This window comes from Eptesicus fuscus, chromosome 17 (assembly GCF_027574615.1).
Source record: "Eptesicus fuscus isolate TK198812 chromosome 17, DD_ASM_mEF_20220401, whole genome shotgun sequence".
NCBI lineage: Eukaryota > Metazoa > Chordata > Mammalia > Chiroptera > Vespertilionidae > Eptesicus > Eptesicus fuscus.
In genome coordinates, this window is record NC_072489.1 from 60,538,077 (window position 1) to 60,564,539 (window position 26,463).

The 26,463-nt window shown below is 64.9% G+C and overlaps 2 protein-coding genes across 2 annotated transcripts; both read right to left on the reverse strand.

Annotated features, from left to right (window-relative positions):
• Positions 1-1,695: 1,695 nt before the first annotated feature.
• HMX2 (H6 family homeobox 2) lies at positions 1,696-3,292 on the reverse strand. The gene is made up of 2 exons (XM_008156164.3): positions 3,025-3,292; positions 1,696-2,246 (listed from the first exon to the last, which is right to left on the reverse strand). Exons 1-2 carry the CDS (start codon positions 3,290-3,292, stop codon positions 1,696-1,698), a joined length of 819 nt encoding a protein of 272 aa, XP_008154386.2.
• Positions 3,293-13,123: 9,831 nt separating this feature from the next.
• On the reverse strand, positions 13,124-14,795 carry HMX3 (H6 family homeobox 3). Its single transcript, XM_054729112.1, has 2 exons — positions 14,390-14,795; positions 13,124-13,800 (listed from the first exon to the last, which is right to left on the reverse strand). The coding sequence occupies exons 1-2, from the start codon at positions 14,793-14,795 to the stop codon at positions 13,124-13,126; spliced, it is 1,083 nt and encodes a 360-aa protein (XP_054585087.1).
• Positions 14,796-26,463: the final 11,668 nt, after the last annotated feature.

Below are 26,463 nucleotides of genomic sequence, written 5' to 3' on the forward strand. Positions count from 1 at the left end.
CCTTCCGGCGTCACCTCGAAATACACTGTGGTTTTTATGAAATCTCATGTGAGAAGAAAAAATAGGACATTTTTTTTTCTGCGGGGGTGGGGGCAGACTGCGGGGGTGGGGGTGGGGGTGAGGGTGCAGGTATTCCGTGCACTTCCACAAACGCACACGAACACGCCCTCCTGGACAGGAGACCGGCCCCCCGCGACGTGAACTCCCCGCGCCTTTGCACCCGCTAAGGGGGTTCCCCCACCCCCCGGGTCTGGAGCTCGTCTCACGTGACACCAAACACCGGCCACCCCTAAACTCAGGCTTCCTCTTCCGACGTTTTACCAGGAACAGGTGGCTGTGATCCGCCCTCGGAGACGAGATTTGCATGCCGCTCGCGCGCTGCTCCCTCGGCGCCGCGCCCTCCCCGCGGGCACGAACCGCGCGTGTTGGGGCCAGACGTCCGCGGGCGCCCAGGCCTCGCCCGGCTTTCACTCCGCGCGAGCAGCCACGCGCTGGCCCGCGACCCCGTGGTTTAGTCGCACACGATGCAAACACCACCACCAGCAAAACCGCGCGGGAGAGGTGCCTTCGCCCGCGCCCCGCGCCCGGGGCCTCCTCTCCCGGGGTCCAGCCGCAGATCCCTCCCTCCTCCGCCGAAGCGCCCGCTTCCCGCGCCGCACGGAGCGCTCCGCTGTGCCACCCGCCGGGGACTGGGCTCGGCCGCAGGCCTCTCGCGCCAGGCGGGGGGCGGGCGAAGGGGCTCTCGACCTGGTCCAGGCAGCGCCCCCCACCTGCCCTGCGCCCCTGGAGAGGCGCTCAGGTCCAGGGCTCACCGAGTCGCACGACGCCCTGTTGCTGCCGAGCCCCGGGCGGTCGGGTGCTGGGAAGGCGCGCTCTCTCCGGTGCCCGCCTGCCTCCCGGCCGGTGTCCCTCTCGGCGCCGGTTCCGAACTGGATCCGGGGAGCGGAACGGGGTGCCATCCGGCTCCCGTGCCGCCAGTTAGCGGCCCGACCTTCAACCCCGGGCCCCGGCCCCTCCCTCCACGCGCGGCGAGTCAGCCTTCCTCTAACACACCCCGAGCCCCGCCACCCCAAGCGAGAAACCCTCGCACGTGTTAGCACGCCCACCACAGCCAGCGAGGATGCTTAAAATGGTTTATTTCTTTTTTCTTTAAAAATATTTACAGATCTGAAATCTCACCCTTTCGCCCCCACCCATCCTCGGGACGCGGGAAACGAAAAGGAGGCGCGGAGATCCTTGTCCAGAGCGCCCGGGGGCTGGCGTGCGGCTGTGCGCGCGGGAACGTACATACAGATGCGCAGAAGGGGGTGCGGGGTGCCGGGTTGTGGGTGTTTCCCTGTTGGTCTGGTTTTTCCCTACCAATCCACGCCGGCCTGGCCGAGACGCCCTTTCCCACCAGCCCGGGAGGACAGCCCTTCCTACGGGGTTTCCGAAGCGTCCTGGTTTGTTTGGGGCAGAAGCAGATCTGGCCTGAGGCGTGCCGATAAGTCCCCAAAACAATCAACACGAGAGGGGGGGGGCAGGGACCATAAATAGGAGATAACGAATACACACGGTGTATTTCTCAGTATTTCTGGCCACACGCCGCCGGCTCCGGAGCCGGGGAGCCGCCGTGGGAGCGGGCGGCGCGCGCCAGGCTCCCGCAGCTGCGGGCGCGGGGGCGGCGCGGGGCGCGGGGCGCGGGGCGCGGGGCGCTCAGTAGTCCAGCTTGTTGTAGAGGTTGTAGAGCGGCAGGGCCGACAGGTTGCCGCCCGGGTAGTAGAGCGGCGCCGGGAAGGCGAGCGAGCGCGGCACGGGCACGCGCAGCAGCGAGCTGTCCCGGAACACGAGCGGCAGCCCCACCAGAGTCTGCGCCGACGCGTGGGCCATGTTGGCCGCCTCCAGCTCGGCCGAGAGCTGGCGCTTCCACTTGTTGCGGCGGTTCTGGAACCAAGTCTTGACCTGCGTCTCGGTGAGCTGCAGGCTGGAGGCCAGGCAGGCGCGCTCCGAGCTGCTCAGGTAGCGCTTCAGGTCGAAGGTGGACTCCAGCTGGTACACCTGGCTGCGCGAGAAGACCGTGCGCGTCTTCTTCTTGGCGGCGCCCGCCGGCCGCTCGGCGCCGCCGTCCCGCGGCCGCTCGGGGCCCGGCGACGGCGAGCCCGCGGGCAGGAGCCTCTCCTCTTCCTTAAAGTCCGGGTGCGACGGAGAAAGGAAAGGCAGGTGTGGCGAGCTCGCCGGCCCCGCGCCTCCGCCGCCCTTGGGGGTGCCTGGGGAGTGAGAACAGACACGGAGGCCGTGGGGATGGGGCGCCGCGGACACCCCCGCCGCCGCCCCAGCCGCCGCCCTCTCGCCGGCGCCCACAGCCCTGGCCCCGGCCTGTAAAAAGCGCCGCGAGGACCAGCTGCTGCCAGGCCGGGTCTCTGCGCGCCCCGCTCCCAGAGAGGGGAGCGCGAGCGCCGTGCGGAGAGGTGGCTTTGCTCGGGAAGAGCGGGGCCGGAAGGGCTCCCCGCGCTTTATGGGGCGGCACCACTTCACAGGCCATTTGTTCGGAGATCACTAAGGACTAACGCGGGGCTCCCCCGTCAGCTGCCGTGAAAAGGAACCGTCTCTGAAAGGCGCCATTGTCAATCACGGGGCAGGGCTCCCGGTCCCGGCAGGGAGGAGGAGGAGAGGGAGACAGAGACAATGAGAGAAGGAGGGAGAGACCGGGAGGCGAGCGGGCCGCGCTCTCAGACCTCGTGTTGGCCGAGTGTCCGACGCGCTCAGGGGCCGGCGAGGGCCGGGCGGTGCGCGCGGCTCGGCACCCTGCCCGCCGCGGTCCCCTCTCCCTCCACCCAGCCCTCCCGCGACCACCCCGCGCACGGCCTGGGCCCCAGTCTCCTCCCCAGCGCCCGCGGGGCCCAGGAGGCAGCACCCCGCGCGCGCCTCCTCCCCTCGGACCCGGGACCCCCGGGCGGCCACGGCTCTGGCCAGCGGGGCCGACGCCAGAGCACAGTCTCCGTCCCCGGGAGCGCGCTGGCGGCCGGGGGCGGCTGCGATCCTTACCCAGGCACGGGAAGGGGATGGGGGGGTGGTGCTGGGGGCCGGGCTCCTTGGGGCCGTGCGGGTCTGGGCAGAAGCAGGCGGGCGCCTTCCAGCCGTCGTCCGGCTCCTCCTCCTCCGAGGACACGGACAGGCTGCGCTTCCTGGCGGGCCAGCCGGCGGGCTCCCGCGGAGCCTCGGAGGGGCCCCCGCCCAGGATGGACTGAATGGTGAAGCTGGAGACGCCGCCGGCCGCCGGACACCTCTTGCCCGCATCTTCCTTGCTGCCCATCCTGGGTTCATAAGAAACCGGAGGAAACCGAGAACTCCCTTTAGAGACGGTCGGAGTGGAAGGTGGTGCGGGCAGGCAGGCGGGGGGGAGGGGCGGGGAGGGGAGTCAGGGGGAGGGGGCGGCGAGGCTGGCGAGGCGGCCCCTCCGCGCGGGGGACGCGCGGGCACCGGACGGCTGCGCCGGGGTCCCTGCCCGCCGGGCTCTGGGTGCGCCCGCCCGGCCCCAGCGCGGACGCCCCTGCTGTGCCCGCCAGCGCTCCCGTCCCCGGCGGCGCGGCGGCGGCGCGGCCTCATTTGCATAGAGGTTACCGGGACGTGGCCAATCGCAGCGCCGCGGAGCGGCCCCGGAAATTTTCAAAAAGCCGAGGCCGGGCCCGCAGCGCCCGTGCTCCCTGCCGCGCGCCGACCGCCTGGCGGGCACCTGCGGTGTCCAGCCGGGGGCCGCCGGGCCCGAGCGCAGCATCGCCTCCAGCCAGGCTCCCGGCCTCCGTGCGGCCGGGACCGGACCGCGCTTCCTCGAGGGGCAGCGACTGCGCGGAAGTCCGGGCTGGCGAGGCCAGACTCCTCCCGCAGGCGACGGGTCCGCACTCCCTGAAGAGCCAGCGCGGGCTGTTCCACGACCCTCCCCAGCCTCCCACCGCTCCTCGTCCTCGAGCGAGCAGGGCTGGGAGCCCCCAGACCCATGCGGCCCTCGGGGGAGAGGGGAGGGGAGGGGGCGGAGCATGCGCCTCGGAACTGCTGCGTTCCGGGAGCTCAGCTGTGAAGCCTGGAGCAGATCACGCTGCCCTTTCTCCTCCGCAGACCCCACCCCTGTCCCAGGCCCCCGGGCACCGCGGGATCGTCCAGGTTGGTGGGCCTGGCAGGGGCGGAGCCCTGGATCTTGTTTCAAGAGATCCTGGTTCCAGTCCCAGCACCCGGTTGGCAGTTGGCGCTGCGAGAACTTGGACAATCCAGTCCCAACCGAGGATTCCTTGCCTCAGACGTAAAATGAACTTCTCTTTAGCGCCCCTCCCCTCTTGTTTCGGGGATCACCTCAAGTAGGAATGGCAACGCCCTCGGAAGCGCCAGGAGCGCACAGTAGGAGCTCTCCTAGAAGCGCCGGGAGCGCACAGTAGGAGCTCTGCAGACCTTTGCTGACTGGGCCACACCCATCCCGGTCCGTTTGGCTGTGGTCGTTTCCTCCCCTCTTTGGCAAATATCGGAGAAGGCGGAACTGCTGCAGAAACTGAGCGCTTGGCTCCAGGGAAGGGGAGGGGAGGGCAGGGACGTGGTGTTAGAATTGGGCAAAGTCGCTTCACGTCTGGCCTGGGTGACTGTGAACAGGACACTTAAACTTCCTGAGCCCCGGTCTCCACTTCTTAAAAGTGGGGGGAGCAATGCCTACCTCGAGGAAACCCTGGAGGCCGAAGTGCGGGCCCCACTCCTCGCCGGGCACACAGTAGGCACTCGGTCAACCTGGCTCCTCACAGCCCCCGGGGGCCTGGCTCTCGCCCCTTCCATCCCCAGGTCAGCTGTTCCCGGACCTAGGACGGGCCGGGCGCAGGCAGAAGCGGCCTGGGCGCGCACTTGTCTGCAGAAGCTTCGAAGGTGAGGCGAGGCCCCCAAGTGCTCAGGCAACCCCACCGCCCGGTCTGCGGCCTCGCCTCTGACCGACCCCGAAGCCCTGCCCCCTGGGTCCCCAAATGCAGCCCAGGGTGACAGGCGGCTCTGGGTCAGTCCCCACGCATGTCCAGGCGCTGCGCCCTGACGGTGCAGCTCCCTCCTCGCCCGGTTTGGGAGTCAGGCGCTTATGGCATCATTAGCAGCGGGGAGGGAGCGACTGCGGCCGGCCGGCGGCAGGCCCTCTCCCTCCTCGGCTCCTCCGAGGGCTCGTTAATGGGCTAATTGATTAGGACTCGGCTGCGCAGCCGGGGCGCGGGCCGGCGAGGGGGCGGGGGGCCAGGGCTGTGCGCCACGGCCCAGGAGGCCGGCGAGGGGCAGGTGCCGGCCCCCGTCACCGCATTAACCTCTTCGGGGCTCGGCGGCGGGTCGAGACACATTACAAATGGTCAGCTTTCATCACGCTGTCAGCTCATTAACCCGGAAGGACCCGGCGCAGGAATACAATTTGCGCGGCCTCCTCCGCTCGGCCACAGTGCGCAGGCTCCAGGGCCACGGTGCCGGACCCTCACCCGCTCCCACCTGCTTGGGGGGTGGAGGGGAGGGTCCTGGGGAGGAGCACCCGACTTTCTCACGCGCCTGCGGCCTCTCCGCCGGCCACAAGCACCCTCACTGGGCGCCGCCTTCCCGCCTGGCCCGGGCGCCCCGCACTGGGAAGAGGGCGGGGGAGAGGGGAGAGGTGGGCTGGCCCCTCTGCGCTGGTGGAGACTGGTGCCCGGACCGGGAGCACGGGGAACATCCTTTCCTTTGGCGCTGCAGGCCCTGGCCCCCCAAAAACAGGCTCCACACGGTGCCCAGGCCGAGCAGAGCGAGCAGGCCTGAAGTTCAAGGTGGTTCCGCTGTGACCACCCGGCCCCGGGCATTGGGCTTAGGGAATGGCGGCCTCTCCGGACGTGGGGGTGGATCTGTGTGTGGGGTCCAGGGATGGGGGGTGGGGTGGCCAGGCCTTTAGGGGTGGGCCTGGGAGAAGCACTAGGCGACAGAGGACTCTACCCGGGAAACAACCGGCCTCGCGACCCACGACCTCTCACCCCGCACAGGCCCCGCCCGGCTGGTCAAGGGCGAAAGGAGCCATCTGGCCTCCTCCTCCGCCTGCTGGCCACGCCCACTCGCAGGGAGGGTCTGGTCCACCCAGAGGTGCGCTCCCGCCGGTCCGCGCAGCCTCTCCCACCCCCACCCCACACCCCACACCTCGTCAGAGGCTCCCGCTCTGAGCAGCAGGCACGCACTTGCATAACCGCTTACACACACGCGCACACGCACACGCACACGCCTCCACACTAGACAGGGCGCAGGGTGGAGCCGGGGAGGCCGGCGGAGACTGGAGAGACCTCTGCCTCCGACCCCCTGGCCTCTGCTCTGCCCGCCTCCACTAGTCCCCTGGGGGCCTCCCGCCCCTGTGCACCGACCGCAGTCACACGCAGGCGCTGAGGGCCAAGACGCGATCTTCCCGCCCTCCCTTGGGGCATCCAAGGGTCCCCCAGACTCCACGGAGCGCACAGAGGCCCAGATGGGCTCTCCGGGGCCCCGCGCAGCTGCAAAGCACACAGGACACCCCCCCCCCCCCGCTCCTCTATTAACGACTCAGGACCTGCTCCAAGCCTCAGCCACCGCCCGCAGGTACCCGCTCTCCACCCTGCGCCCTGTCTGAGGTGCGCCCTGCGCTCTGCACCCTGCGCTCTGCACCCTGCGCTCTGCACCCTGCTTGAGGTGCGCCATCCTTCACCTCAGAGCCGCCTGCGACCCCCCCCCCCCCCCCCGCCTCGCCTCTGGGGAGCTGGCCCCTCCCAGCTCCACTCGGTCCACAGCCGCGCCCCGGGAGGATGGCCCCTCCTCGGGAAGGGGGCCGGGTGGACCCCCTCCCCCGAGGAATGATGGGTAACGGGTTCCGAGGAATGACGAACTTTCCCAGACTGAAAGGACGCTTCAAGTGTAGGTCTGGAGATTACGCCGCTGCCCGGTGTCGAACCGGCCCGGAGCAGACTCGCGGAGGAGGCGGCTAATAAAAATTGATCCTCTGCGCTCGCGGCAGAGGGGCCACGGGCTGGCTGAGCCGTAATAGAGGAAGAAGGCTCTCGGGAAATGACAGATGAAGTCATAAACAAGTTTGATCTTGGAATCAAGCTTCGATAAATATTAAACACAGTCTGGACCCCCCCCCCCTCCTTCGCCAGTGGATTATGATATATGGCGCGTCCAAACTTTAAAATAAGGAAATACCAGAGAAAATGATCTCAATAAATTTTCTAAGTATAAACGTTGATTATGTTTCGATTTTCATTCAAGGGCCTCTGCTGTTCGTTCTTTGGCGCAAATGACATCTCGCAATGGGCTTTGGGGGGGGGGGGGGCTCCCTCTTTGAAAAAGAGAGCCCAGAGGTGGACAATTTATGTAATCTGCGGCTGGAAAATGAATTCTGTAATTTATTGGAAAACAGAAAGTCCTGAAGATTGGATCAGGAGCGCTGAGTCCCGGCACCCCACCCCCACCCCCCATCCATCAAGTTCCAATTAACAGCCTAACCAGAGAGCCTTAATGGGTTTCCAATCTAGTGGCCCTGATAGACTCATCAATTCCTCTGGGAGAAATTAAGAAAATCGACCGCCCCTTGGCGACGCAGTGTCATTCCTTTCTGCAACTATATGTCAAATTAAAAACACAATTAAAATTTAAACTGTTTCAATCAAAGGGTGCCCTGCAACCTATGTTTCACTTAATAGAACTTTGATGAAAATCTGATGCGTGCACTCCGTCACCGGGGGGCGGGGGGGGGGAGCGCAGTAGGGAAGGGGATTCTTGCTGTTTCTTTAAGATGTTGGCGCTGGGGCGAGGCAGCCAGGTGAGTACACCTCCGGCCCTGGCAGCGTGATGGGGGCGCGGGCGCTCTGGGCGCTCTCCCACTCGCCGGCTGGACACCCCCCCCCTTTCTCCTTTCCGTCCATCCACCGCAACCGGGAGGGATCCTTTGGGAACCCGGGCCACACAGATTTGGGGCAGTTTCACCCCCGAGATGCATCGCCTATAGCAGCAGCCGAGGGAGGCAGTGCAGCCCTGTGCACCGCCGGGGGCCTGCCCGTCCTTGTCTCACGTCTGGAGAAGCTGCCCTGACGCCGCTGAGCTGATCCGGCACCTGGAGGCCGAGGGTGGGAGGAATCCCGGGCGGAGACGTGAGCCCCTGTGGCTGTGGCTCCCCCCTCCCCATAGGCCACCGCGGGAGAGGCGCGCCCGGGGCCAGCGCGGCCCTGGCCTCACTCAGGACGCGGGCCGAGGCGGCTTCAGAGTGCAGCGGCCTAGTTTTCGCCAGGCCCGTTCCGTCCTTCCGCCGCCGGCGCCTCACTGTGCCGCGGGGTTAGGGTCACGTCCGCCCCGCTCACCCAGACGGGAGCGCGCGCTCCCACGGGCGCGCACACACAGGCGCGCGCACTCCCAGCTGCGTGTGCACAGACGCCCAAAGCCAGGGCGGGTCTGCAGGCCGCGCAGGGCGGGGGCAGAGAGTGGGCGGGGAGCCGTGAGGAGGGGCGTGCGGATCGCCTCAGTCGGGCCCCGCGGGGCCCCCAGGGCTGCCCGGCTGCGTTCCGGACCCCAAACGGGGGTTCCTGTGGGGCTCACGGGTCTTGCACGCTGACGCCGTCGGGGTGACCCAAGGAAAGAGGTCTTTTCTATCGGCGCTGCGGAGTCTGTTTGGGGCGCTAAGGAGAGCCGGCCCCCTGGACAGGCCTCCAGGCCGCGGGGCGTGACCACCGCGAGAGGTGGAGCCACAGGGAGCCTTCGAGGCGGACGGGGCCGGGCCGGTAGCCTGCGGCCCTCCGGGGCTTCTCCGGGGAAGCTCAGGCGCCCAGTGCGCACAACGGGGCGGAAGCAGGAGCGCGTGCCCGGCCCAGGCGGCCGCTGCGGGAGGCCTCTCCCGGGCCCCGCAGCCCTCAGGGCCGCATCGTGCCGACTCCCACCCCTCGCCCAGGCCCTCGGCGGCCAGCACGCCCCGCAGAAGAGAAAGCAAACCCCACCGACCTTCTGGCCTCCTCTGTCCCCCGCTGGCCCTCCAGCGCGCGCTGGGAGCGCGGAGAGGAGGGCGCTGCGGGCTCGCGCGTGGCCACCGGCTCTGGCAGCCGTGCCGGGAGCTGGCGAGGGGACGCCCTGGCTCAGAGTGAGCGCCCGTGGCGGGGGCCCGTGTATATCTGTCTCGCTGGTGTTTGATGTACACACACTTGCTCTGTTTACTACCAAATAAAAGAAATACATCTGTGTTGCCAACAGAAACAGCTCGAGCGCCGGCTCCGCGCTCTCCCAGGGCCCAGAGGCGCTCGCGGGCGCGCAGAGCCGCTGTGGGGACCCGGCTCCCAGCGAGGCCCTGGCCCGTAGGAGTATGGGGATCCCTCCGGGCTGCGGGCAGCTCCGCTGGGTGTCCCAGGTGGCTTGGGCGAGGGGAGCAGGGGGCGGCCTGCGGAAGGAGTTCAGGCTCAGAGCAGCGCCTGGCTCCTCGGCCCGTCCTTCCTTAGGATTTTCCCGGCCGCCCCGAGAAACCTGGCAGAGGTGCGCCTGACGGGTCGACGTGGCTGATGCCAAGCACACGTGGGGGAGGGCCGGGGCCGGAGGTCTGCCAGGAGGCCTGGGCTGTGCTGCCGTGCGTGTCCTGCACGTTGTCCGGGGCTGGAGGGATCTGGCTGGGCAGCGGCGTCATTTGCACTGACTTGAAGATAAGTGGGTGCCGGGAGGGAAGGACTTGGAGCTGGGGCTGGAGGAGAGGAGGCCGGGTCCCGCCTCTGAGGGGAGGGAAGCTAAAAGGACAAATTGGGAATGAGGTTCATTGTGGGGGGGGGGCGGGGGTACTGACCCCCTGGCTTCCTTCCTTGGACTGCTTGGAGCAGTTGGGTGGGGGCACCTCACTCCCCCAGAGCCCCCTCTAGTGAGCGGTTCCCGCATCCCCACAATCCCCGGGAGAGGCAGCAGCCGGGAGGGGGCGGGAGGGGACCGGATGCTGGGTGTGGGGAAAGGTGACCCCAGCCAGCTGCCCAGATGCGGCAGCTCCACCAGCGCGTTCCTGGCCTCTCCTGACACCAACGCCGCGGAAAGACGGGCCGCCGTGCCTAGGATGGTGGGAGCGCGAGGTGGCTGGGCTGCTGGGAAACCTCCCCCGACTCAGCCCCTTCTGCCCCGTGGAAAATGCCTCGACCCCACCTGACCAGAGGGGAGGGCAGGCTTCTAGGCCCAGGCAGCCGTCAGCCCCAGGAGGCGGGGCGCGACCCCCCTCCTCTCCAAGGGCGCACCGGGGCTCCTGGGAGAGACGCCCCCCAGGCCCTCGTCTTCCAGAGGGAAAGGGAGGCCTGCGGAGCCGGGCGGAGGATAAACGGAGCGTGTGAAGAACCAGTTATTTCTCGACTTTGTAAAGACTGGGTCAGTCAAGAACCGTTTTCTAGAATCCACACACAAATAAAGTCTTTTCTTGGCGCTTGATAACATCGTGTCCGGGGCCGTAAAACCTAAGGACGTGTTTGCTGTTGCAACATTGTTTTTAATGAGCTGCCGCTGGCCTGGCCCGCGGTTAGTATCGCCAACAGCCCCCGGCATCACTCTGTTTGCAGGCCACACACGGAACACCGTGTTTTGACCCCGAATGTCTGTTTATTTTTCATTTACGGCACATGCCCTCGTTTTTATTCCAAACCAGAGGGAAATAAAGGGAGATCTACCCTCGCTGAGGTCCAGGCTAACATTTGGCCATAAATACTCATGCCCATTTATTGGGGGCAGTTTGCCATCAGCGGGAGGCGAGGCCGGACGCTCCGCCGCGGTAGAACCGTTTGTGTGGATTGCGCTGGAGGAACCTGGCGCGGCGAGAGTGGCCGGAGCGCGCGCAGGCGCTCCCCAGCGGATGCGCCCCGCAGTCTGGGTCTCTCCGGTCCCGCATCCCCCTGCTGGTTCCCCGGCTTCAAGGACATCCTGCCGGGAGCTGGGCTGCAGGCCTTGCGCTAAGGCGGGGAGCCGCGGGGGCGAGGGGCGCCCAAGAGCCTGCTTCTGCCGCAGACCTGCGCTTCCCAGCAGCCGGCTGCCCCGCGCCCAGCCGGCGCGTGCGAACAGCTAGCGGTGCGCTCCAGGCCGGCGGCGGGGACGGGGCGGGGGCATGGAGAGGCCGCCCTTAGGGTGTGGGGCGCCGGTGGGCAGAAGCACGTGGACCGCGCCCCCCCCCACACACACACCCCAGCCGCCCAGGAGCCACCATTCCTCAAGGACAGCGGAGGCCGCCCTGTCCCCTGGCCTCCCCGGCTGCCCTCTCGCGGCCCGGCCTCTCCCAGCCGGACTTCGCGATACGCCTGCGGCCGCAGCTGAACCCCAAACTCACTCCCGTCCTCCTTTGCCCACACCCGGAGCCCGCCTGCTCCAGGCCCGCCGCCCCGGGCCCAGGGCTCTCCCACCCAGAACCTCCCGGCTCCCGAAGGAACCATGTCCCGGGAGCGGCGTGCGAGGCCGCCTCCGAGCTCCTGGCCGCCGCCTCGCCCCATCTCGCAGCCCAGAGAAGCCGGGTTCTCGCCCTTCCGCCCCTCGTTCTTCTGCTCGCAGGGCGTTCAAAGCCGCGGAAGATGCCGCGGAGGCGAGCACAGCCGCCTCGGTCTCGCCGCCGCCGCCCGGACGCAGCGGCTGGGCGCCCCGGTGACTCCGCGCGCTGGCGGCAGGAAGGACCTTCGGGGACACCCGCTCCGGGAGCCGCGCAGTTAGTTACACACGCGGCAACACGAGACGCTTCGCTCTGCTTTTTAATGAATTCCGTTTCACCACGACATGAAGTGTCACAATGTTTTGTTTCTTTTTCTCTTTTTCTTAAAAAGGGACTGAACCCAGACGGAGGTGGGAAGATGGTGGGGGGAGGAGTGGGGCAAACTACCGCAGAACAGCAGGTGCAGCCGGGGGAGAAAACGGATGGGGCGGCAGAGCAAGAAGCCCTACGGAGTCGAGGGTGAACTTTACAAGAAATCTGTACATTTATCAAATAAGTTAAAATTCTCCTAAATTGATTGTCCTTCACTTAAAGCGCTCCAGTCTCCTGTCCTAACTCCTCTGAGCATCGCTACCTGTCTGTCCTTCTTTCCTTTCTCCCCCCCCTTTCTCCTTCTTAGTTTTCTCTTCCTGAAGCAAAGACCAGGATTACACAGTGGGAATGCCCGCCTGTCCCGCCAGAGGAAGGGCAGGGCTCTCGGGAAATGTTGCACAATATTGCACAGATCAGAAGCATAGCGGTTACTGCGGAACAAAAAGGGAGAGGGAGAGGGTGTGCGAGCCACAGGTTGTTACTTCTCATATTGAAATCACTCTCTAGGAGGGGATAAAATAATGACAGCAATATTAAGAATAATTTACCAACAAGTGAAATTCCAAAAATAAATGCCACTTAATAAATAAGGCCGCCCGCGGGGCCGGAGGCGGAGCCGCTTCCCTCGCCAGGAGGCTGCTCTGGGGCCTTCTGGTCTTTTCCCTCCAGACGCGGAGATCATCCTCCGGTCGCAAAGCGGAGCCGATGAAGGATGGAGACAGACAGACCTTGAAGAAGGGAGGCGGACCTCGCGAGGGAGCAGGGCGGCCTCCGCTGGGGGTTCTTACAAGAGGCTGCTCAGATCTTGAAAACTGGGGAGGATGACTGTTTAGGGGGCGGAGAGGCAGACGCACACCCAGAAATCTAGAAATAAAAATACTACAATGCGAGTCCTCTCTCTCTTTCTCCCCCATCTCTCTCTCCCCTTCTGAAAATAGTTCTCTAGGAGCGAATACATTAGAGGGGGTCCGCTTTTTGCGTGTATTTTTCCTTCGATAAAAATAAAACAAACAACAAAAAAAGCCACAGCGCGGGGATGCAAATTTGGTGGGAGGGGGTTGCTCGTATTCCCAAAGCTTCCAGCGGAAATGTGTGGACCCGGGCATGGGACCTGTTTCCCGTTCTCTCCACGGAAGCCGAAAACCAAAAGGCAGAGGGGGAAGCGCCTCAAATCCACGTGGGGGGGTGAATTGCACGAAAATGCATTGCAAATACTTACAAAACGCTACCGATTGGGGGAGGGGAGGCCGAGCCGCGCCGGCGCCGGCTCCCGAAAGGCCGCTGGACGTCTGGGCGCCCTGGGGCCCGGCCCAGTCTCCTCCGGGGTCTGGGGAGGGGGCCGGGCGCTCCCTCCGCCTCCCCTCTCGGGCCTCAGACGGGCCGGAGCAGCGGCACCGACGAGACCACCGGGTGCGAGTAGTAGACCGGGTGCGGGAAGGTGAGCAGCGGCTGGCTGGCCGGCACCGGCGCCCCCGCGGCCGCGGCCGCCGCGCCCTCGGCCGCCGAGTTCTCGTGGTAGAGGATGGGCACGCGCACGATGCGCTGCGCCGCCGCGTGGCTCAGGTTGGCCGCCTCCAGCTCGGCCGCCAGCTGCCGCTTCCACTTGTTGCGGCGGTTCTGGAACCAGATCTTGACCTGCGTCTCGGTGAGGTGCAGGGAGGCGGCCAGGCCGGCGCGCTCCGAGCTGCTCAGGTAGCGCTTCATGTCGAAGGTGGACTCGAGCTGGAAGACCTGGCTGCGCGAGAAGACCGTGCGCGTCTTCTTCTTGCGGCACGCGGGCTTCTTCTCGGGGCTCTCGGCGCCCTTCTTCCAGTCCTCGGGGCCCGGGGGGGCCGCCGCCGCCGCCGCCGCGCGCGCCCCGGCCGCCCCGGCCGCCGCCTCGCCCTCCTTCTTGCCTTCCTCCGAGTCGCTCTCCTCCAGGACGATCTCGTCCGGGCTCCGCGAGTCCAGCTCCTTGGGGTCGGCGACGGCCTTGAGCGGCGGCTCCGGGGAGTCGCGGTCGGTGCCCGAGGCCGGGGAGGAGTCTCGCAGGAGCGCTTTCTCCGACGCTGGGGAGAGACAGACACACCGAGGGATGCGCGCGCGCACCCGGCGGCCGGCGAGGCCCGGGTCGACCTGCGCCACCTCCGGGTCTCGGGCCTCCAGGCCTCACGCTCGCCGGCCTCCTTCGGCCTGGCGGAGCCAGAAGAGGGGCGCGGCGCCCTGGGGCCCCCTTCCCCCCAGGACAGGCGACAGGGCCCCTGACGGTGGCCGGGCGACGCGTCCTCTTTCCCCGGCCCCCCCCCCCCCCCCCCGGGGCTCACAGAGAGATTCGCCTCTGTCTGGGGACCGCCCGAGTCGCTCCCTCCATCCAGGCCGAGTCCCCAGCCCCAGCCTCGAGGCCTCCCCATTCCTGCCGGAGGCCGCTGTCCCCGGGCTCCGGCCCCACGCTTCTCACCAAGTGGGACTGGACTCCCGGGCCGTGAAGCCGAGTGGGCGGCCCGGCCGGCCGGGAGGTGCGAGCCAGGGGCCGGAAGAAGTTGGCAAACACCGGGGTGGGAGGTGCGGGAGGCCCCGGGGCTGCAGGGGGGCGCGGCGCGGGGCAGGGGTGGGGTAGGCACGCGGGGAGGACAGGAAAGTTCAAAGAGCGGTCGGTACCTTCAGGTCGCGGGAGGTGGCCACCGGCGGGGGTCAGGGTGTAGGGGTACCACCAGGCCGGGGAGCGCTCCAGGTAGTGCGCGGGCAGGGCAAACCTCTGCGCCGGGATCTCAAAGCGGGGAAAAGCCAGGTCGCCCACCTGCGAGAGCGCGAAGCCCGCGGCGCCCTCCAGGGCCCCCTTGGCCGCGGCGGCGGCGGCAGCGGCGGCGGCAGCGGCGGCCGAGGCCGGAGCGAAGAGCGTCCGTGGGGGCGGCTGAGGCTTCGGGGGCGCCCGGTGGTGGTCTCCGTTGAGCAGGTTCTTGATGGAGAACGGGGACTCCTTGGGCGCGGGAGGCGGGGGCGGCGGCGGCGGCGGCGGCGGCTGCGCGCTCGCGGTGCCGGGGGCGTCCGGCCCGGGCTCCGGCATGGTCCCCTCTCCTCCGGGTCCCCGCGAGGGAGGGACGGGCGGGTGGCCGGGCAGGCTGGCGGGTGGCCGGAAATCAGACCATAAACGGAACTCCACTACGGGGCGCAAAGTCGAGGGGCCGCCCGGGGCGCAAAGCCAGCGGCGAGAGGGCGGGGTGAGGACCCGGCCGGGGCGGGCTCACATGGGGAGGGGTGCCGAGGGGCGGGGAGCGGCCCTGCCGCGGCACCGAGGGAGCGAGGCGGCTCGGCGGCAGCTCCGGCTCCCGGGGAGGAGGCGGCGAGAGCAGTTCCCGGTTCGGGGCTGCGTCAATCCGGCCCGGATGCTAATGATGAAATCAAAATGTCATCCAAGTTAAATGCGGGGAGTAGACGGCGATTGGGCGCGCACAATGGCAAATGGGATTAGGGGGCGAAGGCACCGCCAAGCCGGCCCGCAGCCGCCTCCGCCGCCCCCTCCTCGCCTTCCCCCGGACTTGGGCGCTTTGGCTCCGGGCGGTGAGAGCCCGCCTGTCATTGGCTTTATATAGTCCAATTAGGCAGCAAATGAGGACAAGCCGATTAGCACAAAAGGATATCGGCTCCCGCTGAAGAGGCACTCGCGGCGCTCCGGCGTGCGCGGCGGCGCCCGGGGCCCGGAGCGCACTGACAGCCGCGGCGCCCGGAGCCCCAGCCCGTCTCCCCGATCCTCCCCCCCACACCCCCCGCAGCTCGGGGACCAGCTCCCAGCCGCCCGGCTTGCGGGAGGGGGAAGGGGCGGGCCAGGCCCGCCCGGGTCACCTCGGGGTTATCCTTGTTCGCAGCTGCCGCTCCCCCGCCCCCAGGGGCCTGGCACGGGCCGCCGCCCCCAAGAAGCCATTCAGCGCCGGCCCGGCGGGCAGGACGCGACCTCGGGCCCCATGGACCTCAGCACTTTCCTTCCCTTGGCGGTGCCTGCCCAGGGCGCGGCCACCAAGAAGGTTGGGGTTCCCGGCCCCCCGTCTAGTCGATGGGAAGGGAATGGGTGTGCGTCCTAGCGCCGGGTCAGCGGGCCCAGCAAGCCCCGTGGCCTTGGCCTCTGGCCCCGGGAAACCGAAGAGGGAGCCTTTCCCGGGAGCGAGAGTGGGGGTGCGTCTCTGCGCACCGACTGTGCGCGGGAACCGCTGACGCCGGGCGCCACTCGGCGGGGCAGCGGCTGCGCGAGGAAGGGCGCTCCCGTCCTCTGGCCGCGGGGCCGGAAGCCTGGCCATCAGCGAAGGCCCCGCGACCCCGAAAACAGCACTTTCTCCCGGAAGTCTCTCCGGCTGACGCTGGGAGTTGTCTAACACTCACGGGGGCGATGCGCACAAGGCCGGCGGCTCACCTTCCTGGGCGGTGGCGCGCCGGGGGCACCTGCAGAGAGAACCCCGCTGGACCTGAGGGACAGCCGGGCGGACACGCACTCTACTCCGGCTGTCAAAGCAACCACCCCCCCCCGCCCCCCAGGCCGCACAAGAGCTTTGTAAGGCCGGCGCCTAAGGCCCTAGATTTAATCATCAGCATTGCTTGCGGGGTCCCCTCCTTAGAAACAGCTCCCTCGTCAGAGAAGGGTGGCACGCTGGCCGCCACTCCTCACCCCGCAGTGGGCCCCTCCCTTACCCATGGCCTTCTCTTCTTAAATACCTATTTTTATTGATGTCAGAGAGGAAGGGAGAGGGAGAGGGAGAGAGAAACATCAATGATGGGAATCATGGATCGGCTGCCTCCTGCGCGCCCCTACTGGGGATGGAGCCCACAACCCGGGCCTGTGCCCTGACCGGGAATGGAAGGAACTGTGACCTCCTGGTTCCTAGGTGGTCGCTCAGCCACGTGGGCCGGGCCATGGCCTTCTGTTCTTGAGATGGAGCTTCTCCTAACGCAGGCCGCGCTGCATGGACGGAGGTCGGGGCTCTGGGTCCCCAGTTGGGAAATGGGTTCTATTTTCCCATCGGGTTTCGGACCCCCCCCCCCCGCCCCCATCAAACCCCGGTGAGCGCCTGTGATGCTTCTCTCAGCAACACCCACGTTCAGGAGCGAACCGTGTTTGCTTTGGGGGCCTAGAAGCAAACAATTATTCTCCTTATTGTTACTCTCGCGTTTGCGCAAAGCGCTGGACGGGGACCTGAGTGGGAGCCAATCGCAGCCCGGAGGCCCCAGCAGGGCGGGTCTCCCACTCGGGTTTACCGATGGCCACGGCCTCCCGGGAGGCGGAGACCAGGCCAAGGTCACCCCAAAGCCAGGTTCTCTCCAACGGCAGAGGAAGCTCCGCGAGCGCAGGCCACGCAGGTGGGGGGCGCACGGCCCGCACCCCCCAGCCGCGCTGGCGGCCGGGGATGGGGCGGAGAGCGCCCCCCCCCGCAAGAGTGTCCGAGGGGGGTTCGTGCACAGTCTCCCCAAGTTCTGACGCATGGACGCCGCCTTTAGAGACAGACGCGCAGAAAAGCTCATCCCTGGAGAGGGGGGCGCTTGGCTGTCGGAAACTCAAACCTCGGGGACTGGGAGGGCGCAGGCGCGCGGGAGAGGAGTGGGGGCAGCCTGGGCCTCAGTCTCCCCCCCTCCCCCATGTCCCAGGCCTGGAAGGCGCGGCCTTCTGACCAGGGAGAGGAGTTTGGGGGGGAAGGTTGGGGGGGAGGCGGGGGGTCGGTACCCACAGCGAATCCCCCCGAGTCCAGGGATGCTGGGCTCCAAAGCCAGGCGCACGGGACAAGCCTTCCTTGCTCTTCCGCTGGGAGAGTTTGCGGGTGTGGGTCCCCCCACGGTCGCCGCCCTTCCCCCGCCCTCTGGCGAGGGGCGTTGCCTCGGCCTCCCGGCGCCCGCGCCACCCAAAGCCGGGCGAGCAGCGCCCTCTAAGGGGCGTCCTCGGAACCGCACCTGCGGGCTCAGCCGGCCCGGCCCCGCCCCGCCAGCAGGTAGAGGCCGCCGGTCTCTCCTTCCCGACCTGGGCCGCGCGGAGCGGCTCTTTCCGGGGGTTCCGGGGGCAGCCGAGAGCGGACCCCGCAGCCCGGCCGGTCTGTCCCCGGGGCCTCGCCCGCCCCGCCGCTTCTCCCGCCGGGTCCAGGGCCCTGGAGTGTCCCGCGGGCACCTGGCCCCCGAGGCCCCTGCTGAGCGGGCTGGACGGGAGCTCCGGGGGGCGGGGCGGTGACTGTCTCCTCGTCTCCCCGGGGCTCAGGCCCCGTTCCTGCTGCAGCGCGTGGGCCTCGGGGAGCCGGCCCGTCAGCCCCCACAGCAGTGCTGTTTTTAAAGGCAAACCAGCCCCGCGGAGGGCTCAGGGGCTGAGCGTCCGCCTGTGAACCAGGAGGTCAGGGTTCGGTTCCCGGTCAGGGCACATCCCAGGGTTGTGGGCTGGATCCCCCGTGTGGGGCGTGCAGGAGGCAGCCGATCCCTGATTCTCTCTTATCATGGATGTTTCCATCTCTCTCCCCCTCTCCCTCCCTCTCTGAGATCAATATATATATATATATATGAAAATATAATCTTTGGCCAGGAGAGTGGTTGTCCTTGTTGAGGGAGAGGAACGGGAAATGACTGGACGTGATGAAAAGGCCTGGGGAGCCGGAATGCTCTGTCTCCTCATCCGGGTGCTGGTGATCCAGGCACATTCCCTGGTGAAAAACCCCAGGTCGTTTAGGGCCTCATTAACCTCCCCAACCAGCGGCTCATAGGTCGATGCTCAGCTGCTGAGCCATGCCAGCCCGGCTATATTTTCATTTTAAAATTTTTTTATTGACTGATTTTAGAGAAAGGAAGGAGGAGAGAGAGAGAGAGAGAGAGAGAGAGAGAGAGAGAGAGAGAGGGATTTTGATGTGTTGCTCCATGCATTGATGCACTCGTTAGTGGATTCTCGTCTGCGCACGGACGGATGCTCACACCCGCTGAGCGACCTGGCCAGGGCTCCGGGTGCCGGTGAACCAGACCGTGTGCTCGCCTCCGTGTCTGGCTCCTCTTGTTAAGCCTCATGTTTACGAGGTTCATCCACCTTCCTCCACGAAGTTGTCGTTTTCCCTTTCATCGCCCTTTAGTGCCGCATCGGGCGAAGACGACGGCGTTTATGGATCCATTTGCCGTTGATGGACACGTGAGCAGCCTCCGCCGCTTCGGACAACTTCGCACGGAGCTGCTGTCAACACGCCTTCCTTTGTTTTTCTCTAAAGCACATTTTCATTGACGGCAGAGAGGAAGGGAGAGGGAGAGGGAGAGATAGAAACATCCACGATGAGGGAGAATCACGGATCGGCTGCCTCCTGCACACCCCACACTGGAGATGGAGCCCGCAACCCGGGCCTGTGCCCTGACCCAGGATCAAACCGTGACCTCCTGGCTCATAGGTCGACGCTCAACCCCTGAGCCAGGCGGCCGGGCTCAACACGCCTGCTGATGGTCACGTCTGTGTGTCTCTGGGGCAATCCCAGGAGCAGACTGCAGGCGTCAGGGTGTGGGCCTGCACCCTCTGCTCACAGGAGCCCAGTGACGGAGGTTCCGGTGACAGAAGGGCCCTCATTCCGCTCCGGATGCCACCACACTGGCCCTCGGGCAGCGACCTCTGAACCGGGTGGGACACAAACCCTCGGCTTGCCCAGGCCGCGCTCAGAGCCTGGGTCCGGGCGGCCCTGGTTGTCACTGGCCTCCTGGGGGCGTGGCCCAGGCATTTCGCCTCCAGAGCTCAGTGGTCCCGTGTCCTCGTCCGTCCAGCGAAGGTGGCACTAGACAGTCCGCTCCGAGGCGCTGTGGCTGTGCGTGGCCTTCCCCCTCCTGGACATGCCTGTGGATGCGGCAGAGCTGAGAGAGGAGCGTCCTGGGCCGCGGGCATCACCGGCCTTCCGGGGCCACTCTGTCCGGGGCAATGCCTCCAGGGCCTGTGTTTGCCCCCACTTTCTCTCTAAACGGAGGCCCCAGAGCAGGGGTCCTCAAACTTTTTAAACGGGGGGCCAGTTCCCTGTCCCTCAGACCGCTGGAGGGCCGGACTATAGTTTAAAAAAAACTATGAACAAATTCCTATGCACACTGCACATATCTTATTTTGAAGTAAAAAAACAAAACGGCAAAAACACCCGCATGTGGCCCGCGGGCCGTAGTCTGAGGACGCCTGCCCCAGAGCCACGGGGCCCTGTCGCCGCCTCTGACAGATTGAGCCCTTCCTCCAGCCCGAGGAGGGCTCTCATGGAGGGTCAGACACCGGGTCCCCGAGGCCCGCAGGGTCCTGGGATCCGGGCGCTTTGCACGCGGACGCTCCCTGGTGTGTCTGTTGTTTTTCCGGAACATGGAGGGACGAGGGCGCTGAGAATGGAATCCGGTTTGTCCAGTGCACATGGAGCACCTTCTGTGTGTCACCCCCCCTTAGAGGGGCACCAGGTTGATGGGGCAGGGCCGAGGGGGGGCGGCTTCCTTGCCCTGACCCAGTTAGTGGGAGAAGCAGGACCCCCTCCATCGCTCCTGGATTTACGTTCCCGCCGCACCAGGCCCCTCCATCCCTACACCCCCTGGGGTCCTGGCCCTCTGGGGGCTGCCAGCTGGCTGCCCCCCATTTTGGAGGCAACATGACAACCAGGGAGGCCACCCCGCCCTGAAGACAAACAGAAAGGCCTCTCCCCGGCGTGTGCCCGTCTTCGGAGATTGGCAGCAACCATTTCAGTGGGCGCACGGGACGATTAAACGGCCGCGAGTTCCGCGCTGGATTAATTGCCCGGTGGACCCGGATCGATGTTGTAACCAGATCATTTGCGTGGCCAGTCCGCGGGGATTTAGACGTCCGGCTCGCCCTCTCCCGTCCCCGTCCTGAAAGCAGGCCTGGCCTGCGGGCCGGGGCCACGCAAACAGCCGCCATTAGGTCCGAGTCCCGAGCCTTAAGTGGCCCAAATAGTCGCGTTGGGGCCGGCGACGCGGGGCTGATTGTGGGAAAATTGGAGCAATTTGCCAAAATAAGCCAAGTTCCTCCTCTTATTCTTCGTGTCTCTGCAGGAAATGGCTCCTCAGGAACGGAGTGGAAGTTAAACACCCTTCAGTGACACCTCAGGTCCCGCCCATGTCACCCCCGCCCTCGTCGGACACCGCGGTCCAGTTGCAGCAGCCGGTCCCGAAAGAGGAGCCCCCGTCACCCAACATTCCCAGGACTGTCCCAGCTGGCCCCCCCGCCTGGAGCCCCCTGCCCCGCCCACGGCCGGAGCAAGTTCAAGTCAAGGCCACGGCCCACAATTCTCCGCTGGGGGGAGGCCGTCCCGGCTTCAGACACTTTTATCCACTTGCTGCTCTTTATGGGGCACCCACGTGTGTTCCTGTCAGTCCCTCCCCTGATCCTCCAGGCTGGGGAGCCCCGTCCCCCTACCCTGACCACACGGGGTTCACTCCTCTCTCGTGGCGCTGCACACCCACGGCTGTCCCCAGGGCCTGCAGGGCACCCGCGCCCAGCACCCTCACACCTGTTTGTGCAATGTCACCCAGCTCCAGGCACCCACCATCCAGGAGGCCCTTCTCTGAGATAAAACCCCAGGCACTGGGCTTCCTATAGGCACTGGGCTTCCTTCCTCCTTCCTTCCTTCCCTCCCTCCCTCCCTCCCTCCCTCCCTCCTTCCTTCCTTCCTTCCTTCCTTCCTTCCTTCCTTCCTCCCTCCCTCCCTTCCTTCCTTCTTTCCTTTCTTCCTTCCTTCTTTCCTTCTTCCCTTTCCTCCTCCCTCCTCCCTCCCATCCCTCCTTCCTTTTCTCCTCCCTCCTCCCCTCCCTCCGCCCTCCCCCTCTCTGCGCAGGCCCAGTGCTGCCCGAAGCCATAAATTTGTGCTGTGCCAAGTGAGGTGACTTGAGCTCCTGGTCCCCAAAGGTGGGGCAGGAGGGTGGGCCCTGGGGGGGGGGGTCATGCAGAAGCCAAGACGCCTGCCCGGGGAAGGGCTGAGTGCAGGGGTGACACCTGGAAGGAGAAGGTCCCGGAAGCCTCGGCCTTGAGGGCAGCCGATGGAGGGGCAGCTCTGCACCCGGCGCCTCGTGCTGGTCGGGACTTGGTCGCTCATTGATGCTTTATTGCCCCCGTGACACGCGTGATGGAAGTGGAGCGCGCAGAGCGGAGGGAGGAGGGAGGGGTGTTCCCGCGTGTGCTGACGGGGACAACGCGCCAATTAAACGAGGACGATGGCCTGTCGTTGACGTGTGGCCGCAGGAAGGACCCTCCGTCACGAACACGTTGTTTTACACGTCACAGTAACGGAGCGCCCGGCCTCAGGGGAGGCGCCGTGCACACGGTTCCCGTCATTTAAAACCGGGGGAAACGCATCGCCATGAAGTCATCGCGGAAACCTCAGGCCCGGCCCGTGCACAGGGGCGGGGGCAGCGGTGGGGGGGGGGGGGTCCATGTTTTCCTGACCTTGAAAGTGAGACCGTCAAGGAACTGGGGGCGGCAGACGCACAACCGGAGCCGCTCACGGAAGCCTGGGCGCCGGGCTCTGTACTGAACTTGACCTTGAGCCTAAACCCCGCAGTAACCCCGCTTCGACCCAAGGCTCCGAGGCCTGGGCAGGGGCCACGCAGCCAACGTGCGGCCAGCGGCCTCCTGCTGCGAGTTCTTCTGGTTTAAATACGTTTTCACGGCTCCAGAGAGGAAGGGGGAGGAGAGGGAGAGACATCACCGAGGAGAGAGAATCACAGGCGCCCCCGACTGGGGATCGAGCCCACACACAGGCCGAGGGTCCGCGCCCTCCCTTCCGCGGGCACGTATGTCGCGGGCAGGGAGGAACGAACAGATGCCCGTTCCTTCGCAGCGGGGCGCAGGGAACAGCCTGGGGGGCTCCTCTCCGTGGGAACGGAGGGGAAGGAGTGCAGGGAAGGTCAGAGGCACCCGATGGGAGAGGGAGGACGGGAACCGCCAGGAAGCACGTGGAAAATTCCGGAAAAAGGCGTTATGTCCGTAGCGAGGTCCCGAGCCTCGCGTGAAGATGGCCTTCGGTTCGGAGGTCAGTTTACGAAGCAGAAACACAGTTGAGGAAGCCTGTGCGACTTCACGAGAGAGGCAGGCTCCGTAAACCGTGTATCAAGCCCAGAAAACTCCATTGACTTGGACTAACAAACGGGAACTTGATTCCTTTTCAAAAGACACCTGGCCCCACCCGCAGCCGAACGACGGCTGTGAACAGAGGAAAGGAAGCAGGAAAGCCCCTGGTTATGGATGCGAGAAGGAGCTCGTGGTCTTAATGCTGAAAGCACGTTTCTGAGGCATCGCACAGTGTTTCCGGGCCTGGAAATCAGGCAAAGGGTGGGACGCTGTTTTAACAAATCACAAACATAACGAGCGGGTCATCTCGGCCAACCAATTAAATGCAAGTTAAAATGCTGATGAAATGCCTCTCAATTATTAAATACGCAGGACGGAGGGGACGGGAGCCCCTCGACATCACTGCTGGGAAGCTCCGAGGGGAGGGCTGCGGGCGGCCCTGTTAGGAACGCACATCCGTGTCAGTGTTTCAGAAAGGAATTTGCCAACGGGGATCCAGAGCTTCTTCGAAGTTTAAGCCGGCGGTCGGCAAACTCATTCGTCAACAGAGCCAAATACCAACAGCACAACGATGGACATTTCTTTTGAGAGCCACATTTTTTATTTTATTTATAAAAAATACATTTTATTGATTTTTAACAGAGAGGAAGGGAGAAGGGATAGAGAGCTAGAAACATCGATGAGAGAGAAACATCGACCAGCTGCCTCCCACACACCCCCCACTGGGGATGTGCCCGCAACCAAGGTACATGCCCTTGACCAGAATCAAACCTGGGACCCCTCAGTCCGCAGGCCAATGCTCTATCCACTGAGCCAAACCGGTTTCGGCAAGAGAGCCAAATTTTTTAAACTTAAACTTCTTCTAACGCCACCTCTTCAAAATAGACTCGCCCAGGCCGTGGTATTTTGTGGAAGAGCCACACTCAAGGGGCCAAAGAGCCGCATGTGGCTCTCGAGCCGCGGTTTGCCGACCACTGGTTCAAGCAAACAGGTTCCCTTTAAAATAGACCCCAAGGAAACAGCTGGGAGCTTCGCCACGGAACACGTGCCCGCGACCCGGAGACGCACATTCCTCTGTTAACTGTAATGCAACACGACCCACGTGTACGCCCCGGGTTTATACACTGCGGTGTAAGCAAACAGGACGGGTGTTACCTAAGCCATCAAAAACGGTGTTTATGCCCTGACCGGTGTGGCTCAGTGGCTAGAGCGTCGGCCTGCGGACTGAAGGGTCCCAGGTTCGATGTTTCTCTCTCATCGATGTTTCTAACTCTCTATCCCTCTCCCTTCCTCTCTGATATCAATAAAAAATGTTTTTAAAAAATGGTGTTTATGAGGTTCTTCTTAATGACAAGAAAAAGTACTCATGATACATCTTAACCGAAAAAAAATTATGTTACAAAGCATGGTATGGACACAACTTTTTAAAAACACTATATTTGTATAGGGGTGAAACCTTGAAAAATATAATACAACACCCACCATCCATTTTCTAATGATGGGATTATGGGTAATTTTGTTTTACTCTTTGCACTTCTGTGTACTTTTCAAATTCTCCACAGTAAGCAAATATTTTCATAATCAGAAAAAACATTCTACTTTTTTACAACAGCAACGTGCACAGGAAATAATCCATTTAAAGGATCGTCGTTTGAGGCTAACGCATTGCGGCTCTTTGTACCAAATCACAACGCACACACATGAGTTAGTGTGGGCTTCTGTTAACCGTCGATTTACTTAGGGATCGAAGGACAAAAATGACTCGTTTATGTGAACAAATGATAATGGGTTGGAATTCCGCCTCCTGGTGAGGCGAGTGGGTAAGAACAGAGTCAGCTGGCGGTGCCCTGAGGAGGCTGTGTTCAGGCACGCAGCGGCATCCCCCCAGCGCCCCCCCCTCCCCCTCCCCCGCCCCGGCCCGTGGGCAGGTCTGAGCTCCCCTCCCCCTCCCCGTGGGCAGGTCTGAGCTCCCTTCCCCCTCCCTCCCCGGCCCTGGGCAGGTCACCGCCCCGACAGGCAGGGAGGCCAGACAGCGAGGCCGCTGTGTTCACGGCAGTGGAGACCCTCCAGGCTCGGGCCTGTGTGGCCTTGGGGGTGCCCTCCTGGCGCGGCGCGTGGGGCCCACAGAAGGGGCGGTGGGATTCGTTCGGTGGAGAGGAAATCTTGGGGAGGACCCGGGCAATTCCAGACGGACGGGAAGCTGGAGACCGGGCTCAGGCACAAGCAGGGGCCACGCGAATCCCGCCGGCACGGAGCCCCAAGTCCGGCCGAAGGACGTGCCGGTCCCGCGTGGCTGCTGGAGGGGCCTCCCCGGGGAACAGCCAGGGACTCGGTAACTGCCTGCTCTTCCCAAGACCATCTCCGTCCCCCCTGCCCCCCCCCCCCGTCCCCGCCCCAGCATCTTGGACCTGATTGGCCAAGCCCAGGTCACATGCCGCGCTCCAGCTGCCAGGCGTGGGAGGACCCGAGGGTCCCCCACCTTGTATCTGTAGGGTCCCCCCACCTTGTATCTATAGGGGTCCCCCACCTTGTATCTGTAGGGGTCCCCCACCTTGTATCTGTAGGGGTTCCCCCAGCTTTGTATCTGTAGGGGTCCCCCACCTTTGTATCTGTAGGGGTCCCCCACCTTGTATCTATAGGGGTCCCCCACCTTGTATCTGTAGGGGTCCCCCACCTTTGTATCTGTAGGGTTCCCCCCACCTTGTATCTGTAGGGTCCCCCCACCTTGTATCTGTAGGGTCCCCCACCTTGTATCTGTAGGGGTCCCCCCACCTTGTATCTGTAGGGTCCCCCCACCTTGTATCTGTAGGGGTCCCCCACCTTGTATCTGTAGGGTCCCCCACCTTGTATCTGTAGTGTCCCCCACCTTGTATCTGTAGGGGTTCCCCCAGCTTTGTATCTGTAGGGGTCCCCCACCTTGTATCTATAGGGGTCCCCCACCTTGTATCTGTAGGGGTCCCCCACCTTGTATCTGTAGGGGTCCCCCACCTTTGTATCTGTAGGGGTCCCCCCACCTTGTATCTGTAGGGTCCCCCACCTTGTATCTGTAGGGGTCCCCCACTTTGTATCTGTAGGGGTCCCCCACCTTGTATCTGTAGGGTCCCCCACCTTGTATCTGTAGGGTCCCCCACCTTGTATCTGTAGGGGTCCCCCACCTTTGTATCTGTAGGGTTCCCCCCACCTTGTATCTGTAGGGGTCCCCCACCTTGTATCTGTAGGGGTCCCCCACCTTGTATCTGTAGGGTCCCCCACCTTGTATCTGTAGGGGTCCCCCACCTTGTATCTGTAGGGTCCCCCACCTTGTATCTGTAGGGGTCCCCCACCTTGTATCTGTAGGGGTCCCCCACCTTGTATCTGTAGGGGTCCCCCCAGCTTGTATATGTTGGGGTCCCCCACCTTGTATCTGTAGGGGTCCCCCACCTTGTATCTGTAGGGTCCCCCACCTTGTATCTGTAGGGGTCCCCCACCTTGTATCTGTAGGGGTCCCCCCACCTTGTATATGTTGGGGTCCCCCACCTTGTATCTGTAGGGGTCCCCCACCTTGTATCTGTAGGGGTCCCCCCAGCTTTGTATCTGTAGCCGGAGCAGGGCTCCCACGTCCGGGACCCTGCTCTGGCGGGAGCTTCCCCGGGGCTGGGTTCCCCCGTGGGGTGGGCAAAGCCAGCGGATGCCTCTCGCCAGTCCGAGGTGGGTTCTCCGGCAGAGA